The following is a 26,698-nucleotide window of genomic DNA, read 5'->3' as shown; positions in this document are numbered from 1 at the left end:
TCTCTCCTATCGTGGTGAGAATGGCTGTTTTAAAGAAATCAAACGATAAATTCTCATGACTAAAATGAAAGGAAATTTTAAACAAAGCTGGTGGGAATACAAATTAGTACAGTCACTATGACAAATAGAATGATGCTTTCTCAAAGAACTGAAAGCAGAACCACTATAGGATGCAACTGTACCATCCTTAGATGTGAACTCTATGGAAAATTAGAATGCAACAGAGATACCTAAACAGCCATTTTTATCACCTCACTATACCCAACACTTAAATTGTAGATTCAACTCAGATTTACATCAATGCATGAGCAGACATAGAAAATATAGTGTGAGACTAAATGACAATGTCACTACTCTGCCAATTAAAAAAGATTTGTTTTTGCAGAAATTATGTTTGCAGAAAACTTAAAAAGCTTATGGTCCTTGAAATAAGGTAGGCTCAGAAAGATGGGTGCTGTTTTCTCAGATATATGAAATCCACACTTAAAAGTATAAGATTTTAAGATGCAGAAGGTACTATTCATTTAGAAAAGGGAAAAGAACCTGTGGGGGCCAGTACAGAGGACGAAATGAGGATGAACAAGATCGAATTCCGAATTAAAGCTGTGTGCGAATGTCACAAAGTTTCTATCATATTGACCAATGCTAATCAAAGTAAGATTCATTAAATTGGTTTGAGAAATCATTGTTGAAATGTTAATCAATCTCATCTGAAGCTACGTCTAGATTTTTATTTTTTATAGAACTTTTATAAACTCTTCCAACTCACGTTCCAAATTGGAAAGTTTTTCTCCTCTTTTCATAATTTCCCAAGATGAGATAAGAGCTATGCATTGGTTTGTTTGGGAAATTGAGGCATGGACATCACTACATGGCTTTCTCAATCTTTTATAGTCTGGTTTCTTACACTTCAGTGTGCTTAAGAGTCCCCTCAGACAGAGCTTGTTAAAAAATATAGACCAATGGGATTTTCCCTGGAGATCCTAGAGGCTGCTTTAAGCCTCAGAAATGTGGGCTTCCAAAAAAAGAAATCATTGTGATTTGGATTCATGCGCCATAACATCCCCAGCTAATAAGTTGGAGGCTTTCTTCCTAAATAAGCAGAAAGTACCCATGCTTACCAACTAGAAATAATATACCACAAGTAGAACACTGGCCTGTGCTTATCATCCAAACTATATTCATCTCATAAGACATTTAGAAAACACTGGAGATATTTTATTCAAAGGAGTTACAAGCTCTTAAAACAATATTTAAAGTCATAAAGCAAATAGTTTACTTCACAGGTTATATGTACTGTGTTGCATAAATCTAGAATACTTGGGAATAATCCGTTCTTTATTGTTCACGATTTTGTCTTGAGTATATGGATTCTTTTTTTCATACTCATGCATGTCCTTTATCTCTTCCAGTATACTTAACCCTTTTTCTACTTAACTTTAGAGCAACCATCTAAACCTGAAATTGTAAACAAAGCACCCTTTCTTGAAACAGATCAGCTGAAAAAGGTGAGAAGTTGTTTGACTAACTGCTTTACTCCATCTAGGTGCCCCTAGCTGTCCAGACAAACAAGATGAGCTTGCTCTTATGGAGGTTACAATGTTTCATGTGCAATCAGAGAGGGCACAAAGTGTGAATAATGTGACCACTCATTTTGATCTTGACAATGGATATGTGGAAGGAATGCACAGTCATTCCTCAAGAGGAGAATCTTTATGATGTAAATGAACCAAATGCTTGCTAGAATTAGTGAAGAATAAGTGGATTCCCTACAATCCAAACAAGGGGAGGCTTTCTAACTAAATAAAGTCATCTGATGAGAAGGAGAGTGGTGTGTCTGGTGGACATTAACCTGCGGTATTTCAGAAGCTTTAGTCATTAAAATTCAAGGCAAGAGAGAGCCCTGGGAGATGAACATGGAGACATAAAAAGTTCTCAGATTAATCAAGATTTGTGTAACATTTAAACTTTATTCTGTTAAAGTGGATCACGGTAAGTTTGAAGTACACAGTGAGAGAAAGCAGATACAATCACATTATCACAGGTGTGAGAAGAAGTAGGGATAATAGGCAGGCAGAGATGGAGTTCCACAGGTGAGCACATCAATTGGGTAATAATTTCATCTTCATTAACTAAAATACCTCAATATTCCTTTGTGTTTGTGTAGGGGCATAAGATCAAATATTTTGAATACCATTTATTTTTATTACCCAGTATTTGATAAATGTTAAATAATGTAGTTAAAAACTCACTTGAAGACTGAACTGAGGATTATCGAATGTGGCAAGTATTTATACTGTGAAATGAAAATGGAATTGGAGAGGTGCCACATTTTAACACTAAATGATTCTTGCATTTGAAGATCTATGAACCACAGCAATAATCAATATTAATATAGTTATAATGTCATTTAGTTAATATTAAAAATGGATAGCATCAAAATGAATTTGGTAATGCCTTTAAGGGGATGTGATTTTATGCATAGTGGAAAGTTTTATTGTATATTTCAAAATGGGTAAGACTGTAATATCTAAGCATTTATTTTTATGTAAGATTCATAGTGTGATTCTTAGAGTTGGGAAATAAATGGTTGAAGACACTCCATTTGCTAAAGTTTTGTGGGTTCCATGTTGAAATAAGGATTTGAAACTATTTGAAGTGAGGAAATTTTCCTTTACATTTTTCAGTTAGGTGACTGCATTTCAAGAGACAGTTACCCAGATGGCAACATCACGTGGTACAGGAACGGCAAAGTGCTGCAACCTGTGGAAGGAGGTAAGTCTGAGGCAGGCAGTGACTTCCTGTAGCATCTATGATATTATATAGGCTAGTCATCCTATCATTTGTCCAGAATCAAACCAGCTGCCCCCTTCTCTATTTAAAAGTCTGTGTTTCAGTTAAATTAAGGGCCCTTTAACTTATTGGACAATTTTTTGACACCATTTTATTCCTTGTGTAGAAGAGTCAAAAGCAGAATAGAATATTTCTATATATGGCATGTTCTGGAAGTTAATTCAATTGAGTGGGCGATGGGATTCCAGGATTCTATTTCTGCCTATGTCTCTGATTCTCCATCTTGAATGACATCTTACCTCACTGAGTTTCAACTTTCTCTCCTGCTAAATTCAATTAATTAGAAGGACAAACTCATATCTCAAGGGTGTTGATATTCAATTATGGATTGTGATTTTCCAGTGAAAGATATTATCATTGATGTTCTTTACTTTCTTTAGAGGTGGCCATACTTTTTAAAAAGGAGATTGATCCAGGAACTCAGCTGTCTACCGTGACTTCCTCCTTGGAGTACAAGACAACCAGGTCTGACATACAAATGCCATTCACCTGTTCTGTGACATATTATGGACCCTCCGGCCAGAAAACAATTTATTCCGAACAAGAAATCTTTGATATTTACTGTAAGTACCCAAATGATAATTGTATAGATTTAATGTGTTAGAAATAATATTCAAATACTTTAAACCTCCACAAGCCTGATTCAGTTTCTCTTAATATTCTGCTGCCCGTCCTTATCACAAAACTCTGATACACAAATAATCTTTTCTTCCTTGGAAAACCTATAGAAAAAACTGCTCACCACTTAAGAATAGACTCTGTTTCCTGCTATCTCATTTACCAATATGTGTTTGGTTCTCTATGCTGTGCTATCTTTCTTATAGATTTGACCTGTAACTTAAACAATTCCTTCTGACACTCTCCACCCATAGCTTATTGCCATGTGTTTTATAGGAATTCCTAATGCCTCCTGACCATTTCCTAAAACAAAATTTTAAAAAGGTGAACATTGTCTTATGCCTGGCTAACTTCCTAAGTTTAGCATTACCAAGGCGAATAAGACTTGTGAAGTCAGCTTCAGAAGGAACTGGTATGCATGTGATTGGCAGGAAGACAGATGGATTGGTGGATGAATCCTTGGATCCATGAGATTGACACAGCAATGCCACAGGCATGTGGGGAGAGTGTTTGGCAATTAGAAGACAACAAAAGCACTATTGAACCTCTTGATGATGGTACGACATTGCTCATTCAAAGAGGTTATTATTCCAGCTGAGAATCAAGACACTTACATCAGAAGGAATTTGTCAGTGTGGTGTTGCAAGTGATAAATGTCACGGGAACAGATGGGCTGTTCCTGAAAGGTCAGGTGCCCAAGGACAGTGATTCTGAGACTCTTGAAGACATTAGTGAAATATGAAGGATTTGCTAGAACACAGATTACTGGACTTTCCTCAAGTAGAACAATCCAGAGGAGGTAAAGAGATGCTGCATAGTGAATTTACTATTAAAAAAGTAACATAGTAATATTACTGATGATAAAAGGAGCCGATGTGGAAAACCACTGCTGTAGGGAGACTTCAGAGGAAAGATCTAAATGATAGAAGAGGACATTCAAGGAAGATGGATGGAAGAATTCAAGCTGAGAGAACCTTAGAGGGACACACTAGTCTTCCCCAGCCTCAATCTTTATGTTCATCTGATTTCTGGCCCTGGTACTGACTTCACCCCACCATCATTGCTCCCAGTGTTTTTGGCAACAATTGGCAAAATGGAATTCGCTACTGCTTACCTCTCTCTGCTCTCCCTAAACAAACTGCTCCTGAAGCTGCCACCGGAAGTCTCTCTCTACACCCATAGCTTCAGCATTCCTGCAGTGACTGACCTTCTTCACTGACACCTCAGAGTGCTTAGATTCATCTTCCTGTTCCTGCTTGATGTATTCTCAGAGTCTGTTTCAGTCACCACCATGCACTGCACCCACTTCATCACCACATCTTACACACTTCATCCCTATCTGTTGTTCACATTCCTCTGGGAGAATACAATTCCCATACCTTCCTGTGAGTTCTCTATGCCTTGCCCTTATCATGGAGTCAGCTCCTTCTTCGTCTTTAAAACACAGCTCTTTCAAACAAAGGAATTCATTCCTTTGGACGCTTCTTAGACTCACACATCTGTTTTACTTTTCCTGCAGTATGTAATATAACAGTATGAATTGTTACAATTGTTTTTCCCATAAATAGAGAGAAATCACTGGAGAGCACAGTATTTCAACTGTATGATCTTTGTACGTTACATTTGTAACATTGATCCTAAACTATCAAGTCTTTAACTGGGTAGAAGGATAAGTAGGGGAATAGGAAGAGGAAAAATATGAATAGAGCATATTGGTAGGCATTCATGTAAAGTGGGAAGATACAACAACCTCACTTGATGTACATTCTAGATAACCATGTATACTAAAGGAGTATCCATTTCAAATGCTTATGTGTAGGAAAAGTGTGAAGGATTCTGAATAGCATTATAATAGTCAAATAATTGTTTCAGAAAACTAATTTAGAGGAAATAGTTATAGAAGAATAAAAAGCAAAAGAAAGGCACAGGGTGAAGGAGCAAATGAAACTGATGGCAGTGTCTAGGGTATAATAGGTTAATCGAGTCATAGTGAAGGAAAATGCTAAGTGTGACTCAATGGGGAGAATCAAATATAAAACATACTAAAGGACAAACCACTGAGTCCTGGTGCTAGAGCAGGCTAGAAACCAGAAAGTCAGAGCAATGGAAAGAATGATGACTCATCATGAATAAAAGGAGTAAAATCCAAAGTCCAGAACAAAGGATCGAAAAGTGATCATCAGTTTTGTTAAGAGTGTGACTACCCAGAATGCTACCATAAAAATGCAAATATGTTACAAGAATTCTGTGACCACATCTTAGTTCCTCACCTCTCTAGTAAAGAACAGATTGAAAAGCAGTGCAGAGATGAAAAGTTGGAGTAGAAGAGGAAGTGAGGCATGTGGTTCTGGCTGTCCTAGTATCAGCCTTGATCAGAGATGTATAGGTGTCACAGTCTGAGAAAGGGCCACATTAAATCTTAAACCTAACACACAACAGAAAGTCTTAGGATGGATCCTACTACATCATACAATGAAAGCAGACAAACAAATAATGGGAAGGAAGAAAGAAAGAGAAGAAAGAAGTGTGGGGAGAAAACCCAGAAATGGCAGCTTTCTGGACTTGCCAAAAGCAAGCTTTACTCACTTCTTCGATTCCACTGGAGCCTGCTGGTTGGAGGGCTATCTAATAAACACATGTAAAAAAAAAAAAAAAAACCCTGATCAGTGTGGGACCCTCACTGATTAGTCTTAGAACTGACAATGCCTAGATAGCCACAAAAGGATTAGTGTCAAAGAGGCAGTCTACAACAATCCTTCTAAATTTTCCTCTGCCATTTAATTGTAGAAGGTAGAGAAATTATTTTTCTCTGCAATTTAATTGTTGGAGGTGCATAGATGACGGCAAGAAATGAAGGGAGCTTCTGAAGCCACAACTCATCAGCTTCACCTTCTTAGCTAATAATAGGTCTTCCTAGGTAGAGTGTTTTGTTCACAAATTTGAAAAGAGGTGGATAAGTCAATCATTATTCATTTTTGTCTTTCCTTCTAAATCAGACATTTTCCAAGTTCCCTCTTCATGGCAGTAGCCAGCAGTGTAAAGCATGGACGTTAGAAAGTCAAACATTTATAAAGTCATTGCTACCTTCTTTCACGTCCTGTTTACTTGATAATGTCCCACTGTGTGGAACGTTTAATTCATTTGGCACTTGACTGTTGAGTAGTAAAGTACATTTTAAAAATGCTCAATATCTCTATTTACTCTGCAAAAAAAAAAAATTAACTAGAGTGTAATGGAAGTTATATCCTGCTTTGTTTAAAAATGCAGGATAAAATTACAACATATTTGTGGTGCTGATGACTATATAGCAATTTCAGTCTCAATCTCTGTCCTTCTTTGTCTTTCTGCCTCACTGTCTCTTTGTCTCTCTGTCTCTGTCTTTCTGTCTTCCTCTCTCTCTCTCTCTCTCTCTCTCTCTCTCTCTCTCTCTCTCTCTCTCTCTGCATGTGTATGTGTTCATAGAGTTATTTTTATCAAATAGATTTATTCTTCGGCATGCCGAAAACACATCTGGTATTGTTTAGCTCATGTCTCTTCATTTTATTTTTATTACTGTATAGTAAGAGCACGATTCTATCCAGTAGCTTTAGGGGCTTGGCTACCTGATTTAGACTTTCGAAGCTATAAGATTCATATAACACCATTCAATTTCCTTATAATGAAGTCACACAGCGAGATTGTTCTACTGGTCTTTTACACATAAAATAATTACAGTCATTGCCACCTCAGTTAAAGACATTTTGCTAAGAAGAAATTGATTTTTATGTAACACAGTTCTTTGTAGTTTGCTCTAACCAAGATTAGTACTTGGTGTAGCAAGTGGCTATTAACTTCAATCCCTCCATAAAAAGATACATTTAAGTAATTACCATTACTAGCTTCTTGAGAAAATTGTGTATAATTTAGTCATTTACATTGTATGCACAGAGTAATTTGGTACTTGACAAAAATGGTTAACTTCTGCTCATGACTCTTGCAGATCCTACAGAGCAGGTGACAATACAAGTGCTGCCACCAAAAAATGCCATCAAAGAAGGGGACAACATCACCCTTCAGTGCTTGGGGAATGGCAACCCACCTCCTGAGGAGTTCATGTTTTACTTACCAGTAAGTGCTTAAGCATTAGTGGAACCTGACTACTATCATTTTGTCCTATTGTCTGGCTTCTAACTGACATTAACAATTGTGCGCACTTGGGAAGCTTAAGTGAGGAAGAAGAAAAAGTGCTATTCTTGGGAACAGCAAAAGAAAGAAAACACCACCTGGAGAAATGTCCATTGAAAGCTTCTGTGGCACCAGACCCCTGGGTTTTTTATTTTTATTTTTATTTTTCATCAGTGGTTAGAGAATTCAGAGACAAAGAGGAAAAAGAGGCAACCACAGGAAACCATAATTGCAGAAGCTCAGGGTATAATCATCCAAATAAGACATAAAATCTGCTGTGCAGAAGTTGATCACGGTACAAGTCAAAAGGGATGCTTGAAAAGGGACTGATGTGGATGAGAATCTGTCCACAGGGGTCTCTGAACATGCTAAGATGGTTTAAAGCCAAGACAGTTCTGCTGGATGAAATAATCATGTGGGCTCTTTATCACTGTACTTTTATCATCCTTGAAAGAAATGGTCCACGTGCAGGAGACTTTGGGAAATTCCTCTAAATATTTGCATTCCTAGTGATGGGAGGGTGGTCTAACTGGTAGAGCAGTGTTTTCACGGTCCTCTTGCTGAAAAACAAGATATAATGCTACTAAATAGTGCATTTCCTGCAATCGTGGGATTACTGGAGAATTACTCCTAGCATGACGCTAATATTTCACGGTATCACCCAAGGCATTACTCAGAAGACATGTATAAGAAACAACTTACAAACATAAATGTTGGCAGACAACATTGCTCCCCCTGTCGAATGTACATACTAACATTGTCTGATTTACAATGAAGATTTTTGAAATGGAGGTTTCACTTTGGCCATCCAGGATAACAGAGCCAAGCTTGTGTTCTGGCTTTAGAGATACCTTCTGCTGGTTTTCTTTGTTGTTCTGCATGTCTGTATTTGCCTTGCTTGCTTTCCTTTCCTTTCTTTAAATCACTTTCTTCCTTCCTGCTTTTCCTGCTTTGCCTTCTTCTCCACACTTCCTTCATTTCTGTCTAGTATTGCTATTTGGATATATAACTTAATTTCTCATCAGCTTGATTGTTTTTCTCTGTCCTCTCTTCTCTCCCTTCCTGTCCCCTTTTTCTCCTCTCCTGTCTTCTCCACCCCCTCTCTTGTTCTCTCTGTCTCTTTCTGTCTCCCTGTCTGTGACTCTCTCTGACTCTATCTCTATCTCTGTCTCTTCTTTGACCTGTCTCTGTCTTCCCCCTCCATCCCTCTCTTTACCTCATACTTGGGATGACACCAAGGACCTTGCACATGCTAGGCAGCTCTCTGCCATTAAACTACACTCCTGTTCCATGGTTCACTATATAGCCTCAATATACAGCTTAGGCTGACCTTAAACTCAATATGCCACCAAGCCGATCCTAAAACAAGCAGTCCTCCTGCTTTCAAATCCTGAGTGCTGCAAGTAAGGGGATGTATCCCAAGACTGAGTACATGTTTTCTTTTATGTCTCAAGTCTTTTAGTCAATGTAGAGAAGACGACAAAAAAAAATGATAATGGATATTTTAAATACCTGCTTTAAAAATCAAACTCTATACTCTCAGAAAACAGATTTCATTACTACAATATGAATTATCTCTTCAAAATTTAGTTCCAAACTATGAATTATTTCTCAAATATTTGCAGAACAGATTTTAATCATTCGTGTATATTTGAAAAGTATGGTTCCTTTTTTTTTAAATAGCTGAGAAAAATGGCATCTTTCCCCAAGAATTATAAACATTCTCATTGTAGCTACCAAGTGTAACCATCTGACACTTTTCCTCTGTCTAAAGGGACAGCCTGAAGGCATAAGAAGCTCAAATACTTACACACTGACAGATGTGAGACGCAATGCCACAGGGGACTACAAATGCTCACTCATTGACAAAAGGAACATGGCGGCTTCAACGACCATCACAGTTCACTGTAAGTCACCTCCTCCATGGCTTCAACAGCCATCATGGTTAGTGTAAGTCACCTCCTGGAGACCTGCTTTACCTCAATGTCCTCTAATAATATAACCTGGCTAACCTTTCTAAGCACTGCCCTATCTTTAATAAATAACTTTGTATGGTTTCACTCTATTAAAATCATTGGAAAAAGTTCTGAGCTTTCATGCAGGTAACCATTGAGGTACCGAATCCTTTAAGTGTGCAAGCAACAAACTTGTCATTGGTAAAAACCTTCTCTTCTAAATGTCTTCAGTCAACAGTAACACTAAGTAATTTTCATATGAACCTTAAATAACTCATTATATATTTAAATATATGTATACAGAATATATAAATATATATGTATAATATACATAATTTATTTTATGCAGTTCTGGAGATGGAGCCCAGGGCTTTGTACATGCTAAGCAGGCCTTCTGCCACTGAGCTGTACCCCCAAGCTCATTTTATATACTGTTGCTATTAACAGGATTTGCATTCTACCAAGAAGTTAGGTTCTATATCTCATTTGTGAATTACAGAATAATATTAGCAGCCATTTCAGGCAACACAGAGCTACTACAGATTCAGCACTGGAAGACGAAGTAGAGGTGACTAAAAGCCATTTATTAGCTGAGTTTACCCTTTGTAAAGGTATAATGAATTGAAGGAAAGAGAGGCTCTTCAAAATCACCTTGAGTGACAACTTTTGTTACAGTTTAATCTGCTTGGAGGACTCCCAGGACTCCAAAATTAATTTTACCCTCCAAGAATATGATGGGGGAGCAGGGATGATGCATAAGTACAGCCAGGTAGGGAGCTAGAGAGATGGCTTATTGATTAACAGAACTTGTTCTTGTAGATGATGCAGGTTCAATTCCCAGCACCCATATAGTGGTTCACAACTATCTATAACTCTAGTCCCAGAGGATCCAACACTCTTCGGACCTCAGAGGGCACCAAGCACACATTCCATACACATACTTGTAGGCAAAACTCTCATCTACACAAAACAATAAAATAAAGCCATCTACCAAAAGGAACAAGAACAGCCAGGAACCTTAAGTTCTCTATGTTGCAAATCATGAAAGCACATATTATTAACCTATCAGATGCTTTTTAAAAGTAATGATTTATTTTTTTATTGACATGACCTCCTGGGAAGAATGGAACTCATACGTTGTTTTAGGTAACTGTGAGTCTTATTTGGGGCTGTAGGCTGAATTAACCTTTTATGCAACAATGCAATCAGAAAGATTTCTCCTAGAAGTGATCAGTTGTAACACAGCAAAAGGTGAGGTGGTTGTGTTGTTTTCTTTCTTTTCTTTTCTTTTCTTTTCTTTTCTTTTCTTTTCTTTTCTTTTCTTTTCTTTTCTTTTCTTATAAATGGGATTAAGCAGTAGTGAAGCAAAGGCCTTGAAAGTCATCAGAGAGAATGACCTGCGTGGTTTAGTAAAGGATTCTCTGCAGCACAGGGGCTCTGATGAACTGGAACATCCACAAGCTCTAAGCATGGGAACTGGACTATCCATCTTGACCACATCCCCTGAAGACAAACACTGAGCAGTTGTCCAAAAATATCACTAGAGAGCAATACTGGGGACACGGAGCTTCCATACAATCAGAGTAAAATTTGATAAGACCAAAGAGAGGAAAGAAACAAGGTCAAAAAGCATTCAAGGAAACCGATTCAAGCACACAGTGCTATGTTGTCTATCTCAATGCTTGGGAAACATGTAGGCAAGAAAGCAAAATTTGGAAGGAGACACAGGAGGGCACAGTGGGCAATAATACAACCAGATGGTTGCTTTTGATTGATGTTCAACATGTACCCTGGGGAGCCCTGTGGAAACAGTGAAGTGTTGAAAACTGTTAACAGCCAAGCCCGTTTTCTGTCTCTTCTGCCCTCATGCTCATGGGTTTGAGTGTGTCTGCCATCAGGCGCTCATTAGGGGGAAAACAGTGATGTCTACATAGAACAATAGTGCTATTTTTCTCTTCTGGGGACCAGTTAGTCATGGGACCATTTATCTAACCCTGTTCTAAGAAGGAAAGCAAGGGAATACACCCAATAAATTCATATGTCTGTGAGTAGTCCTCTGATACCCTTGTCTATTGTATTTTGAGGTTAATTACCAATATCCCAGCTCCTTAGACATGTTTTATGTTTAAAAGATGTTAACTACGCGGGGGCTAAAGAGGGGAGAGCTATTCTGCGTATGGTGTGTAGAACATACAGGGATGGCTAGACCACACACTACAAGGAAGAAGACTTGGTGGCAACTACATCATACCTCAATGAGAAGATGTAACAGACAGAAAAATCAAACAAAATAATGGGGAAAGTACCTGAGTTCTGGTTCATTTTAAGTTCCAATGTATTCTGGTTTTGAAAGATTGACTATAACAATGAGTTCTAAAGCCTGCATGTCTCCTTAAGAGATAGTGAATTATAATATTCATCATCATTTTATTCTACGCTAAATACAAACATGAAAATTACATTTTGCCCACTTTCTTTGGCTCCTTGTTTTCCAAAAGCAGAATTTATTGCTGTCTCATAAAAAATTAAGTAAAGTGTAGGTAGAAAAGCCACATCAGTACACACACAGGGATGCAGATCAGAGCTCACAATGTGACCATATTCCTAGAGATTCTGAGTTACTGTTGAAACATCTATTATTCTTCTGCCACATCTTACAGACAGATTCTTCACCACAGCCTTCAAAGTCCATCTTTATCCTTTAAAATCTTGTGTCTTTCCACTGACAGGGTCTTGAATCCATGAATAAAGGCTTCCAAGTTTCCCTTTTTATAATTTTCATACAAATGTAGTTCACATACATGTTCTATCAAAACCTCTTTCTCTACAAGTTGGCACAGCTGCTAATATTAGTGTAAACCATAAAGTATAATTCCTTAATCACCCTTTTAATAACCATGACTCCTCTAACCCTTGATATGCCAGGTATTGGGGCTATATCGGAAAAATCAAGGCGTGGTTATTACTCCCATGACAGTTACTGCTTAACAGTGAAGACAACCACTGAGGAAAACACTGATGGGGTCGGAGATGCCTCAGTCAGTCCTTAGCCTGCTTCACAATTGTGAGAACTTAAATTCTAATCCCCAGTGACCAAGAAAAAAAAGCCTGCATAGGTAGAATTCTGTAACCACAGAGCTAGAGAGGGCAGAGAGGGAAAACGACACAGAGCCAGATATGCAAGGCTCACTGACCAACCAGTACAGCCAAAGTGATAAGTTTCTGCTACATAATTTTAGGAGGCTTGATACCCCAGAGTAGGGGGATGCTAGAGCAGTGAGTCGAGAGTGGGTAAGTGGGCAGAGGAGCTCCCTCACATCCATATATCACACATATATAAGATATATATTTTTTTTAATTTTTATTTTTTGTTCTCACACACCTTTAGTTCCCTGGATAGGATTTATATACAGTTTTGGGGTGATTCAGGGTTCTACAGCAGGTACCTCTCATTGGCTTTGACTGAGAGCTTGGAGGAAAACTTATTTGTGTGTAGGAAGGCTTGGTGCTACTCCTACATGACATGATTGAACACCTTCTGTCCCATGTACGTGAAAATAACCACCCATCAAGTTCCCAGGGTTCCAGACCTTTGCTCGACTGGAGAAGAGGCTGTCTGGGTGCAGCCCACTGCCCTACATCCGATGCCCTCTGCTGGTGTGTCTGAAGACAGCAGTAGTGTACTCATATAAATAAAATAAATAAATCTTTAAAAATATTTTAAAAAGAAATGCCTAAATGTGCAACAATGTCATTGATAGCATGACAATAATCAACAGCTTTTATATTCTACTTATCACATGCGCAACAGTATGAATAGCATGACTAATCAAACTTAATCAAACAGCCAAAGGTAGTGATTTTATTGATCTTAGGGGAAAATCTATCATCATCTATTTATTACACCATTATGATTTCTAACTGGGTACTAAGTTCTTTTTATTAGATTTTTTTTTAGCATGTCCTTAGCATTTATTTGACAATGACTTGTTATTTCACAAGCACTGTCAATGGTTGAACCAATCAAAATTTGTTCCATGGGTGAGAGAATACAGCCATAAACTAAGTGAGCAATTTACTTAGAAGAATTGGACCTACCAAAATCAGGAGAAAGCAAAGCATGTTGGGAAGGGGTATATACCTGAAGGCGATCAGGAGAGGCTAACGCTGGATCAGTATTTAACATGAGGGGCCAGAGTAGACCTTTCCCAGCAGGAATGACATTTTTTTCTCTCTCTTTTTTTTTTATTAGGTATTTTCCTCATTTACATTTCCAGTGCTATCCCAAAAGTCCCCCATACTCTCCCACCCACTCCCCTACCCACCCACTCCCACTTTTTGGCCCTGGAATTCCCCTGTACTGGGGCATATAAAGTTTGCATGTCCAATGGGCCTCTCTTTCCAGTGATGGCCGACTAGGCCATCTTTCGATACATATGCAGCTGGAGTCAAGAGCTCCGGGGTTCTGGTTAGTACATCATGTTGTTCCAACAATAGGGTTGCAGATCCCTTTAGCTCCTTGGATACTTTCTCTAGCTCCTCTATTGGGGGCCCTATGATCCATCCAATAGCTGACTGTGAGCATCCACTCATGTGTTTGCTAGGCCCCGGCCTAGTCTCACAAGAGACAGCTATATCAGGGTCCTTTCAGCCAAAGCTTGCTAGTGTATGCAATGGTGTCATCGTTTGGAGGCTAATTTTGGGATGGATCCCTGGATATGGCAGTCTCTAGATGGTCCATCCTTTTGTCTCAGCTCCAAACTTTGTCTCTGTAACTCCTTCCATGGGTAGTTGTTTCCAATTCTAAGAAGGGGCAAAGTGTCCACACTTTGGTCTTCGTTCTTCTTCAGTTTCATGTGTTTTACAAATTGTATCTTATATCTCGCTATACTAAGTTTCTGGGCTAATATCCACTTATCAGTGAATACATATCATTTGAGTTCTTTTGTGATTGTGTTACCTTACTCAGGATGATGCCCTCCAGGTCCAACCATTTGCCTAGGAATTTCATAAATTCATTCTTTTTAATAGCTGAGTAGTACTCCATTGTGTAAATGTACCACATTTTTTGTATCCATTCCTCTGTTGAGGGGCATCTGGGTTCTTTCCAGCTTCTGGCTATTATAAATAAGGCTGCTATGAACATAGTGGAGCATGTGTCCTTCTTACCGTTTGGGACATCTTCTGGATATATGCTCAGGAGAGGTATTGCGGGATCCTCCGGTAGTACTATGTCCAATTTTCTGAGGAACCACCAGACTGATTTCCAGAGTGGTTGTACAAGCTTGCAATCCCACCAACAATGGAGGAGTGTTCCTCTTTCTCCACATCCTCTCCAGCATCTGCTGTCACCTGAATTTTTGATCTTAGCCATTCTGACTGGTGTGAGATGAAATCTCAGGGTTGTTTTGATTTGCACTTCTCTGATAATTAAGGATGTTGAATATTTTTTCAGGTGCTTCTCAGCCATTCAGTATTCCTCAGGTGAGAATTCTTTGTTTAGCTCTGAGCCCCATTTTTTCATGGGGTTATTTGATTTTCTGGAGTCCACCCTCTTGAGTTCTTTATATATATTGGATATTAGTCCCCTATCTGATTTAAGACAGGTAAAGATCCTTTCCCAATTTGTTGGTGGCCTTTTTGTCTTATTGACGATGTCTTTTCCCTTGCAGGAGCTTTGCAGTTTCATGAGGTCCCATTTGTCAATCCTCAATCTTACAGCACAAGCCATTGCTGTTCAATTCAGGAATTTTTCCCCTGTACCCATATCTTCCAGGCTCTTCCCCACTATCTCCTCTATAAGTTTCAGTGTCTCTGGTTTTATGTGGAGTTCCTTGATCCACTTAGATTTGACCTTAGTACAAGGAGATAGGAATGGATCGATTCGAATTCTTTATCAGGTTTAGGAGTTCTCTGGTGGAATTTTTAGGGTCACTTATATATACTATCATATCATCTGCAAAAAGTAATATTTTGACTTCTTCTTTTCCATTTTGTATCCCCTTGATCTCCTTTTGTTGTCGAATTGCTCTGGCTAGGACTTCAAGTACTATGTTGAACAGGTAGGGAGAAAGTGGGCAGCCTTGTTTAGTCCCTGATTTTAGTGGGATTGCTTCCAGCTTTTCACCATTTACTTTGATGTTGGCTACTGGTTTGCTGTAGATTGATTTTATCATGTTTAGGTATGGGCCTTGAATTCCTGATCTTTCCAAGACTTTTATCATGAATGGGTGTTGGATCTTGTCAAATGCTTTTTCCGCATCTATGATGATCATGTGGTTTTTGTCTTTGAGTTCGTTTATATAATGGATTACGTTGATGGATTTCAGTATATTAAACCATCCCTGCATCCCTGAAATAAAACCTACTTGGTCAGGATGGATGATTGCTTTAATGTGTTCTTGGATTCGGTTAGCAAGAATTTTATTGAGCATTTTTGCATCTATATTAAAAATATGGAACGCTTCATGAATTTGCGTGTCATCCTTGCGCAGGGGCCATGCTAATCTTCTCTGTATCGTTTCCAATTTTAGTATATGTGCTGCTGAAGCGAGCACTAGATATTTTCTTTAATTGTTTTTATATTTTCTTTATTTACATTTCAAATGCAATCCCAAAAGTTCCCTATACCCTCCCTGCGCCCTGCTCCCTATCCACCCACTCCCACTTCTTGGCCCTGGCATTAAAATGACACAGAAAATCATGGGTAAGTTGCAACCAAATCATGAAAGAGACAAAAAAAAAAACTGAAAACCTGTGGTCTTGACTTAATTCTATAGCTAGATATACATTCTCTGAGTTTTGACTAGCAGTACTGGATGATGCAACGCTGAACAACCTGATGATGAGCACTCTCATTTTTTTTTATTTTGACCGGGTGGAAAAGTTGACCCTAGATTCCCCACCTACCAAAGCACTTAGTTGTCAAGAGGCTCTAACAGTATAGTATCTCTTATACAAAGCCTTTTTGCTTTGAAACTCAGTTTGATTGTGTTCTCTCTACTCCTTTAGTCATTGCTTATGCCACTGCTTAGTATTTCAGCAAGTAATTAGTGATCTCGGAGTGTATAATAGTTTTGTTACCAAGTTCTGAATTCACAGGTGATAGACTGCTGTGGAGTGCGCGGTACCCCCACACTATCATGTCAGGTCAGCACTCATATACAGATCTTCCTTTAGTGCCCAGAACATAGTTGCTGCATGGCAGTATTTGTTCCATTGAGTTGCATTTTCTTCCTCCAAATCATACTATAAGTTTTTATTTTAAAAATCAATTTTTACCTGAAAGGCTCTGCATCCTTAGACATATTTATCCTATGTATTTTTTTAAATTATCTGTTGAATGTGTATCCAATAATAGGTCTTATTCAAAATTTCAACCGCATAGAAAATGGAATAGCATTTCAGAAATAATTCAACTATTTGTCAATTTTCTCTGAAGAAACATCTACACTATCTGATACTTTTTTCCATTTATCACCTGCTGTCTAAATATATGTGATTTTTCTACTGCTATGTCTTATCAACTCTTTTTTTTTATAATATTTATCTACTCATTTTTATTTCCTTCCTGAAGTGAGCTGGTTTGTTTTGCTTAAGGTAATAGTTCCCAAAGAAGTACTTATATGTACCACAAACATCATTATGTTAACAGAAAATCAAGGCAAAATCAATTAGATCGACCACATATTTGTCCAAGCTCACTTCAATGCTAAGTTGTAAGGCTAAGCTGAATCTTCTCCAATCTAGTTGCTTCCCTCACTTAGTCAATCCAGATATTTCAAGTACAGATGAAAAAGGTGCTTTTGTTTTTATTTCATATTTTTATGTGCAAAATATTTTTACTATCTTGCTTTCTTGTAGTTTTCATTTTAATCATGCTTTTCTGTCTCACAGACTTGGATTTATCCTTAAACCCAAGTGGGGAAGTGACCAAGCAGATTGGCGATACCCTGCCTGTGTCATGCACAATATCTGCAAGTAGGAACGCGACTGTGGTGTGGATGAAGGTAAGTCCAGGTCTTTTGCTGCTGTCCCCGTTCCTTAGCATGCGTTCTCTGAGCATTCTTGTGTATTTTGTTTTACAACCCAATATGTATATCCAGACATGGCATGTATGATCAAATCCATGTGCCCTTTCACTCCTCCAATCTAGCGTTTGTCAGATCACAGTAATTTGTGGCAGCACTCAGCCACACCATGGCATCGTTAATAGATGGGTGGCAGCATAGCTTGGTGAATTGCTTTACCATTATATAATGAAGAGTGATCCACAAGTGCATGCGCACACACGAGCATATGCAACTAAGTGCTTTAAGGACAAACCTTACAGAGTTGATTTTATCTGACATCCTGGCTGTAGCATCTCTGCGAAAATGTAGCTGGTGATTATTTTTCCCATCATTTATAATAAAATCAAGGCAGATGGATCAGAAAAGTAAGACAGAGAGGCTCAACCCCATGCTGTCTGGAGTATGAATGTTGTTCTGGGGCCATACGCCTTTTTTTCCTATTTGGTGTCCGGACAACTTTTTAGTCTGTAAAAGCTGGTTCTTTGTAATTGTGAGCTCTTTGATGCTAGGGAGATCTGTTCACGTCTAGCCCTGGAACATTCTAAAGTCTTGTTTGGAATCCCCTGTGTAAGCTGACATAGTCATAGAACTCTAAAATAAAGGGAACTTGGGGCCCGATATTTCTACCTTTTTAGAAGGAGGAAGGAGGGTACATAATTGGTGTTTTGAGTCCAGCTTGTCCTTGAAGCAGAAGTCCGTGACCATGAAGTCACCATTTATGTCGTGGCTAGTGTTTTCTAACACACAGTGTGTAGCATGGACAGGAGCAGCAAAATGGGAAAATAATATCCATGCATCATTTCAAACAGGAGGTCAAATTATCTGTATGATAATCATTCAGAAATTTCTAAGACTTCTTCTAGACAAAAATCATTGTATAATGCAATAATACTACAAATAAAACTATGAACACTCTCTTAATCTCTGTCTTTGTCTCTGTTTTTGTCTCTCTGCCTCTTCTCCATCCTTCCCCTCCCCTCCTGTCCACTCTTCTCCTCTCTGAAACAGGGCTTCACTACATAGCACTCACTAACCTCAGACTAGCTTTGTAGACCAGGCTGGCCTCCTGCTTCAAGGTTCTGATGATAAAGTTGTGCAGTATCACATGCAGCATCCTCTCAACCTTCGAGCACTTTTCTTTCACTTTCTCTGGTACACACTCTTGCCACAAATGTTCTTCTCCCAAATGATTACAACATCGCTCTTCCTTGCCCTTAGTTTGTACTATTTCTATACCTAACAGTCAAATAACTAGACGATCTATAAGCAAGGAGAACAGTTAATGATGGTACAAACACACAGAGGTGTTTTAATTGATATGTAAGTCTGCTACAGTAAACATGAAGTGCATTCTCCTTTATTGGTTGAACCCTAATGTCAGGACTGCTAAACAATATTCCTACTCATCATTTGTTGATGGGAAAGTAGACAAAAGAGAATCCTAGTATACAAAGGCCTATGATCATAGAATTCTCTTATTAACTGCTTTTTAACTTAATGCCCTGAAAATATGATCATCCTCTAGAGTCAAGTAACTTTCTAACATACACATATTTGCCCTTTCATTTTTGAAATTCGACCAGTAAGACTTTCTGACTGGTAGTGTTTTTTCATACTTTTCTTGTGATTTTATAATGAAACTCCAGTGGTGATACTCAGTCAGCTAAAGTCAATCTTGAGCATTTTGCCCAGCACTGTTTATGTTCCATGGGCGTCTTACAGAACAATGTTAACACAGTAGTCAGACTTGACAATTAAGACTTTCACTCAACCTAAAATCATTGCACTACTCATATAGTTAATCCTCAAAATGATTAGATACAGTAAGAAGATCCTACTTCCCAAACAAAGGAAACTCAGTTTGAGGAAACCATGGACTTGTTCCTAATTACCAACACTAGAATAGGGGACTCTGAACTATAGCTCTACTTTGCCTGACTCCAAAGTATCATAAGGAGAATATTCAGACCCATGTAATAACCTTGGGCTTAATTATTATAGAACACATACATCTGAAGTCACAGTTGTGAGGCTGTATATAATATAGTTCATGAAGAACACATGTTCTTGACTGAAGATGTGAGGACCTTGTATAAATTCCCAGCACCCATCAGATATTACATGGAATGTCTGAAACCCCAATATTGGGATCTAGAAACAGCTTGATTCCAAGAGCTTCTTAGCCAGCCAGCCCAGTCAAAATGCAAGCTTCTGGTTCACTGAAAGATCCTATCTCAAGACGATAATGGTGCAGATAATAGAGGAAGACACTAGATGACAGGCACTAGTCTCCACACCACACTCATACACAGGTATAGGCATCCAGACATGTAGGCGCATGTACCACACACATATACTATACACACACACACACACACACACCGCCATGCATAGTCATTAATATATAATAAATATGATATTGTTGTACCCCTGAAGTAACTGTGCTCTGCATTTACCAGGATAACATCCGGCTCCGGTCCAGCCCTTCATTTTCCAGTCTTCATTATCAGGATGCTGGGAACTATGTCTGTGAAACTGCTCTTCAGGAGGTTGAGGGACTGAAGAAAAGGGAGTCGCTGACACTCATTGTAGAAGGTAGCAAAATGCTTTAGCAGCCATTATCTTGTTCTTCAAGAATTTGATATCAGGCTTCTTTTAATGTTTCAACAATGATATTCTAATCATATTAATATTTCAGGGAAACCTCAAATCAAAATGACTAAGAAAACTGACCCCAGTGGACTGTCTAAAACTATAATCTGCCATGTGGAAGGGTTTCCAAAGCCAGCTATACATTGGACCATTACCGGCAGTGGGAGCGTCATAAACCAAGCAAGTATTTTAATTCTTGTTCGGGGTTAGGGTTAGGGTTAGGGTTAGGGTTAGGGTTAGGGTTAGGGTTAGGGTTTGCTCCCAAGTTGAGTTTTATTTAGATTCCAGAAGTGGAGGTTGGTTTTGTTGGAATATAGAATATGAAACATAGAATATGCAGTAAAAGTTCGGAGAAAGTGCTTGCTGACATAATTTTCTCTGAAGGAGATTAAAACATTTAAATCCAAGACCCATGGAAAATATTTTTAAAACACTGTGTTGTGGTATCTGCTTTTGAAAGAATTAAAATTGAGTGTCTCTCCATGGTCATTAATTCCTGAGACACAAGTAATTAAATCATTAATGGATATACTTTTCTGAACCACAAACTTATACATCAAAGTATAAGTAGCTGTCATTACTTTGCCTTTTACTGTTTAAAAGATATTCCTTATTTAACCTGGGCCCTTTGAGTAACCAGCCTAGTTACTGCTTGGAAACACATGCTCCAGTTTGCTTGTTACAGGGCTAGGGCCAGAACAAGGCCGCCCAAATGTAGTATCTACTTTATTCCCTTCTGGACAGTAGAGGACATCAATCTAAACTTAATATCTGTAATCTTGGTAAGTTACTTCAGTTGCCACAAAGGATTGCAACTTGCAAATGCTATGAATATTTTGTTCTTAATACAAAGTCAGACGCAGAAAGAGAGAGGAAGACAAATGCATAAAGAAAGAGAAAAATCAGCCGCTTGCTAAGATTTCAGAACTTTACTCCCTCTAATCAGTGTTTAGTGTACTAATATGACTTTACATTTTTTTCGGTAGTGGTCCTCGTGTCTCCTTAGATCACTAGAACCAGTTAAAGAGTCATAGACATAGAACCAGTAAAGGACATAGCCTCCCTCTTCCCCCCCACCTCCATTTAAGGTTTTAGCCGGCACATTTAAAGCAAAAAGGTTGCAACTTAATTTTACGATGAAAATTCCATGTTCCTCTGTGAAGACATGAACCACTAGCTCAGCTCCTATAATGTCATTTGCTAAGCACGGTGAATCTGCGCTCTTGCCTGGGATTCATACAAATACATATGCATATGTTCAAGCAAGGAGAGCGCTCAGAGTGGGCCCTCTTGAAGCCAATGACTTGTGACTGGGTTAACTGTATTAGAGACACACTGATAAAAAGCCCAAGCTTGGAAAGGCAGAGAGGCAAGAAGACAATCAAACCTGAGAAGATGCATGCTTCTTTATTCGGAATAAAGTCCTGAATTGTTGAAAATGTGCAGAAATACTTTTTAGCACCAAATGCTAAATGATTATAAATGTTTCTTTCCTACACTACTTTTTCTGTCTCTCTAGTTAGGGGATAAGTGCCATTGAAAAGAACCTGTAGTTTCTGGAAAGTAAAAAATAAAAAAGTACACATGTTTCAAATGAATGAATGAATGAATGAATGAATAAATAAATAAAAATGTAAATCAGATGAACGAATGAATGAATATAAAAATGTAAAAGACCATGCTAGAAATAAGCAAGTATACTTTGAAAAGACTGAAGTAGCAAGCACAAAGATTCAGGGAACATAGCAGTACACTTACCACAAGGATAGAAATAATAATGCTATTCTTCATTGTCACAGAGAAGGTTTGAGTCTGACCTGAGGGACGATATGTTATTTTTCTTGTTCTAGGTTTGAGGTGGTCCATCCATAATGTTTTATTTGTTCCCCCTCCAAGGTATGATGAACCTAGTAGTTTACAGCCATGAGGTAGCGCTCAGGGAATAGAGGCTAATGCACACCTAGCTTCAGGATACATACAGTACAGTTAAATACAAAGCCAAGATAGAAAAGGCAGAGGATATACCCAAAATAAGTGACCAAGAAAGAGTACGAAGGCATACTTGCTTGAGCTGTGTTGCATTTCTGTCTAAACCTAACAATGACTGAACTACATTGTTTCTTTTATATTTTTTAAATTATTTTTAGAAAATTTTCAAGTGATATGTGTACTCCTCTATTTTTTATTTTCATTTACTTTATTGAAAAACTATTTTCATGCAATATGTTCTGATTACAGTTCTACAGTTTATTTACCTCCATCCCCACTGTAATTCACACTCTTTCTTTCTTGCAATGGAAAACTAACAAGCATTTTTTTAAAATTAAAATGAAATAAGATAAGAAACAAACTGGAATATTGCAAATCAGGGGAAAGAAAAGGCATAAGAAACACATAGACACATATGTTCTCACCTCAGAGATCTTGTAAAAACACAAAAGTAAAAACTATTATATATATATATATATATATATATATTTGCTTTTTACTTTATAGATTTTTGCATATATATACATATATACAATATATATACACATATATACATATACATGTATATATATATGCAAAAAATCTATAAAGTAAAAAGCAAAAGAACCTCAAAAAATGGGATACAAATCTAGACAGAGAATTCTCAAAAGATTGCAAAGAAATAGATATAGCCGAGAAGCGCTTAAAGAAATATTCCTTGTAGGGAATATAGATCAAAACTATTTGCATTGCTTCTTATGTTTGAGTATATCACATCCAGAGATCCTCCAATTTGTACCTCAGAAAATCCAAAACCCATCATTGAAAGATCCACCTTTTTTATTGACAAAGAAAAAGTTGAGAGAAGCAAATGGTTTTATTTACCCATGAACAAATTATATATGCATTGGACTTTTATATAACATTTTATGATAAGAGATAGGAGATAGGAGAACAGATACCCACCGCAAAGAATTGATATAAGAGAATAGCTGCCTACAGCAAAAAAACAACAAACAAAAAAAAAACCACCTCATTCACAAATAAGTTCTAATGTTCACTAAAAGGAAACTGGTGGTTAAAGATGAATAACATACTTTGAAACAAGTATCATGAAAAAAAGTTTAACAGACACTGAGGATCTATGGGGAGAGGGGGTGGATGGGAGGGAAAAGCCTCATTGATGTGTTAAAATTCCCCAAAGAATCATAGACACAGAAATGCCATTATTGCTTTATTAATCTCATTTCTGCCCACTGTAAAGCTGTAGATGACCTGGACAGTCCTTATCTATGGTTTCCACACATCCTTAAAACCAGACTGTAGGACATCACACTTGCCCTGTGTCATCTACCAGTATGCTTTCCCAGACTTGTAAAGTGCACCTCCGTCTCTAAACTCTTCTTCCTTCTCCTTCCAGACAGAGGAGTCTCCTTATATTAATGGCAGGTATTATAGTAAAATTATCATTTCCCCTGAGGAGAATGTTACATTAACTTGCACAGCAGAAAACCAACTGGAGAGAACAGTAAACTCCCTGAATGTCTCTGCGAGTGAGTATTTCATTTCTGGCATTAAAACCGTAAGAAAATTTGAAGTTATTCTTCATTAGCTTAACATCTTCAGTTCCATCTCCCTGTACTGCATCATGGTAAGTTTCACGCTTTTGTTTGGCATTTTGATATCATCGCCATGAGGTTCCGTTTTCTTTTTTACCTGGTTTCCATTCTTCTACTACCCTTGTCTTCACAGTTTAAGTCACTTCATATATTTATTAGCACTCAGACACTTTTCCCAGGAGAGGAAACCTCACAGGAGCAAGAGAGGATAAGAAACCAATTGATCTTACTTAATTCATACTATGGATCTAGAGTCAGATAATTCAATGATTATTTTAAAACACTTTTGTAAAAGGTATATACATCTGATAAATTTTTAGTGTGACCAAACCACATTGTAATTGTGGGCCTGTCAGTTTGCGTTACAACTTCATTATATTTTTATCCTACCCCTATTTTATACAGAAATGCCATAAATTTGGCCAATTAACAAATTTGTACTAAAAATGTGAGAATTAATAAAATCAGGTTGCAAAAGTTTTCTATCTCTCATTGATTTTGAATCATAATGGAAATAGATAAAATCATCTTAGAGAAAATTAAAGTAACTATTAATATTGAAATCCTACCTCATATATTTTTGAGAGAGAGAAAACATTTTGAAAACCATGATTTATTGGAAAATTAGACACCATTTTCAGTCCTGTTACTATGCCCATTGCTGTTACCATGGCAACCTTAAATCAGGACTGACCTTGAGTAAGGTTCACTTTTAGACAGGATGTTAGCTGACCTGCTGCCAATTGTCTATTTCTTCACCGGTTGGAATCCTTACATTAGTATGTTTTGAATATAATAGCTGGAAATTTATAGGACAAAACAATTTTCAAAAGATAATGGTCTCTAACTTAAAGGCCCAGTGGATTAGCTAGAGAGAAGAACTAAACAAAATTAACTTAAAAATACAATCACTGACTTCTCACAATGCAATTCAGTGAGTATTGATTTGGAGAGAGAACCTAGAGAGAACCCATCCTTATTCTTTTATTTTAACTGAAGAGATGTTTTTTTTTGTTTTTTTTTTTTTTTTTAACGCTAACCTGTGGCATGAGATAGTTCGGCTATCTCAGTATTAAGCAGTCATTTTCAAACTTTGTCCTATCTGAGCACTGGGACTGATTTATAATCTAACACCATGGAGAATTCTGATGCACTCTCGTGCATGCTGAAGAATGTTTTCTGTAAATATAGTGATGATCCACAAGAGCACTGAGTTTTAAGTAGCCTAAAACCATAGCAGAGTCAGCAACCTGGAACATCACATAGGGTCCCATGTAATCTCCTGAGCACCCTGTTTATAACCTCAATCCCAACTCCTGCCTTGAGGCCATCATTAGTAGCTCTTGACACTAACAAATGGAAATGAATTCTTCTAGAGGCAGAAAAAGTTGAGCACAGATGAGAAACAGTATTGTAGATTTAATAGGGGCCACTTGTTCCTCCTAAAAAGACATTCTAGTGAAAGATACAGACAGTCGGAAATTAATTAATTAATTACATTAATTAATATAATTAATATAGATCTTAGATAAATACTGCAGCTCGTTGGTTATAAATTTTCTCTAATACATTAAAACATTAATATTTTTCACTCCTCTCCTTAAAATAACATTAGTTCCTCTGTACAAACCTTGTAGGGAAGTTTTTGCTCTATAAAGTGTTATTTTTCTTTACCCTTACAGCTTTAGAATAGCTGTCTTATCTAGGTATTTATTACATCATACTATAATGGGAAAGGTGACTTTCATTTATCAACAGATTTTGTTTTTAATTTCATATTAACATTTTTCATTTCAGTAAGTATTCCAGAGAACGATGAGGCAGACGATATAAGTGGTAGGTACTACGCTGCAGACCCTTCTTCCTTGCCTATCAGCTCAAGATTTATCAAGTGTCCTTGTCTGAGTGACTTTCTTAGCTGTCCAAAATTTGACTTAAATTTCAATACCAAATGAGACAAGATAGTCAAAATTCTAAAAACTTTCCCCTTCAAAAATCACATGTGCATGTAACCCACAGTAGTGATCTCTTAGCCATCATTAACAATATGTCATAACAACGCCACCTTCCTTTTCAACGCTTTAGCACTGGCTATAGCCGCATGGTCTTTTTCTTCTTTGTTGTAGATGAAAACAGAGAAAAGGTGAATGACCAGGCAAAACTGATTGTGGGAATTGTCGTTGGTCTCCTCCTCGCTGCCCTCGTTGCTGGCGTCGTCTACTGGCTGTACATGAAGAAGTCCAAGTGAGTTGTACAGAAAGGTTCTCGCTCCTCACAGCCTCCGCCTTGAATCAATCCAGCACGCGGAGTGTGCTTATTCCTGCTAGGGATGTCATTTCCAGAATAATACAAACACATCACCAAATCGAGCACACGGAGCTTTGTCTCACTTCATAGTGAGGACGGGACCAACGTCAAGAATGTGGCCCTGGGTGTGCTCATGTCTCTTAATCATTGTTAGTCAACGTTCCAAGGCCAGTTATTTTTGTTGTTGTTGCTTTCTACCTAGGTAGATTTTTCTAAAGCACACATGGCCTAGATATAAAATATTTTAAAGTTTTTGTTTGAAGTTGATGAAGATTAATTCACAGAAGGTTCGTACTCCAGGGCCTATGGATGACTGAGCAGTGCCTGATCTGGCCAGAAATAAAATTGCCACTGAACTGAGGATATTTTCTATGTTCTCCTTAAATGGCTTTATTCCGTGTGGGAACCTAATTAAGAGGTGGAAAAAATCATTACTTTGGCCTTAATGAAAACATTGATTAGATAAAATACTACAAATGCATTTAAAATG

The 26,698-nt window shown here is 37.7% G+C and overlaps 1 protein-coding gene and 1 non-coding gene across 3 annotated transcripts in view; one reads left to right on the top strand and one right to left on the bottom strand.

Annotated features, from left to right (window-relative positions):
• Alcam (activated leukocyte cell adhesion molecule) overlaps nucleotides 1–26,698 on the top strand; it is a 201,240-nt gene that overhangs the window by 152,944 nt on the left and 21,598 nt on the right. The window contains exons 4-14 of one of the 2 annotated variants that reach the window (XM_021185108.3): nucleotides 1,444–1,508; nucleotides 2,688–2,775; nucleotides 3,234–3,416; nucleotides 7,451–7,578; nucleotides 9,410–9,542; nucleotides 17,487–17,599; nucleotides 20,122–20,257; nucleotides 20,361–20,494; nucleotides 23,703–23,835; nucleotides 25,699–25,737; nucleotides 26,028–26,145. In XM_021185108.3, the coding sequence (XP_021040767.1) occupies nucleotides 1,444–1,508; nucleotides 2,688–2,775; nucleotides 3,234–3,416; nucleotides 7,451–7,578; nucleotides 9,410–9,542; nucleotides 17,487–17,599; nucleotides 20,122–20,257; nucleotides 20,361–20,494; nucleotides 23,703–23,835; nucleotides 25,699–25,737; nucleotides 26,028–26,145 (1,270 nt within the window). The remainder of the gene's footprint in view (nucleotides 1–1,443; nucleotides 1,509–2,687; nucleotides 2,776–3,233; nucleotides 3,417–7,450; nucleotides 7,579–9,409; nucleotides 9,543–17,486; nucleotides 17,600–20,121; nucleotides 20,258–20,360; nucleotides 20,495–23,702; nucleotides 23,836–25,698; nucleotides 25,738–26,027; nucleotides 26,146–26,698) is intronic. The other variant, XM_029470472.2, reaches the window with a different exon arrangement.
• On the bottom strand, nucleotides 16,040–16,147 carry LOC147000655 (U6 spliceosomal RNA). The gene has a single exon (XR_015045802.1). It is a non-coding gene; the product is annotated as a U6 spliceosomal RNA (small nuclear RNA).

The sequence above is a fragment of the Mus caroli genome, unplaced genomic scaffold (genome assembly GCF_978045245.1).
Source record: "Mus caroli unplaced genomic scaffold, Mus_caroli_1 scaffold_17, whole genome shotgun sequence".
In the NCBI taxonomy this organism is placed as follows: Eukaryota; Metazoa; Chordata; class Mammalia; order Rodentia; family Muridae; genus Mus; species Mus caroli.
Note: the sequence above shows the minus strand (reverse complement) of the source record. Positions and strands in the feature narration are given on the sequence as shown.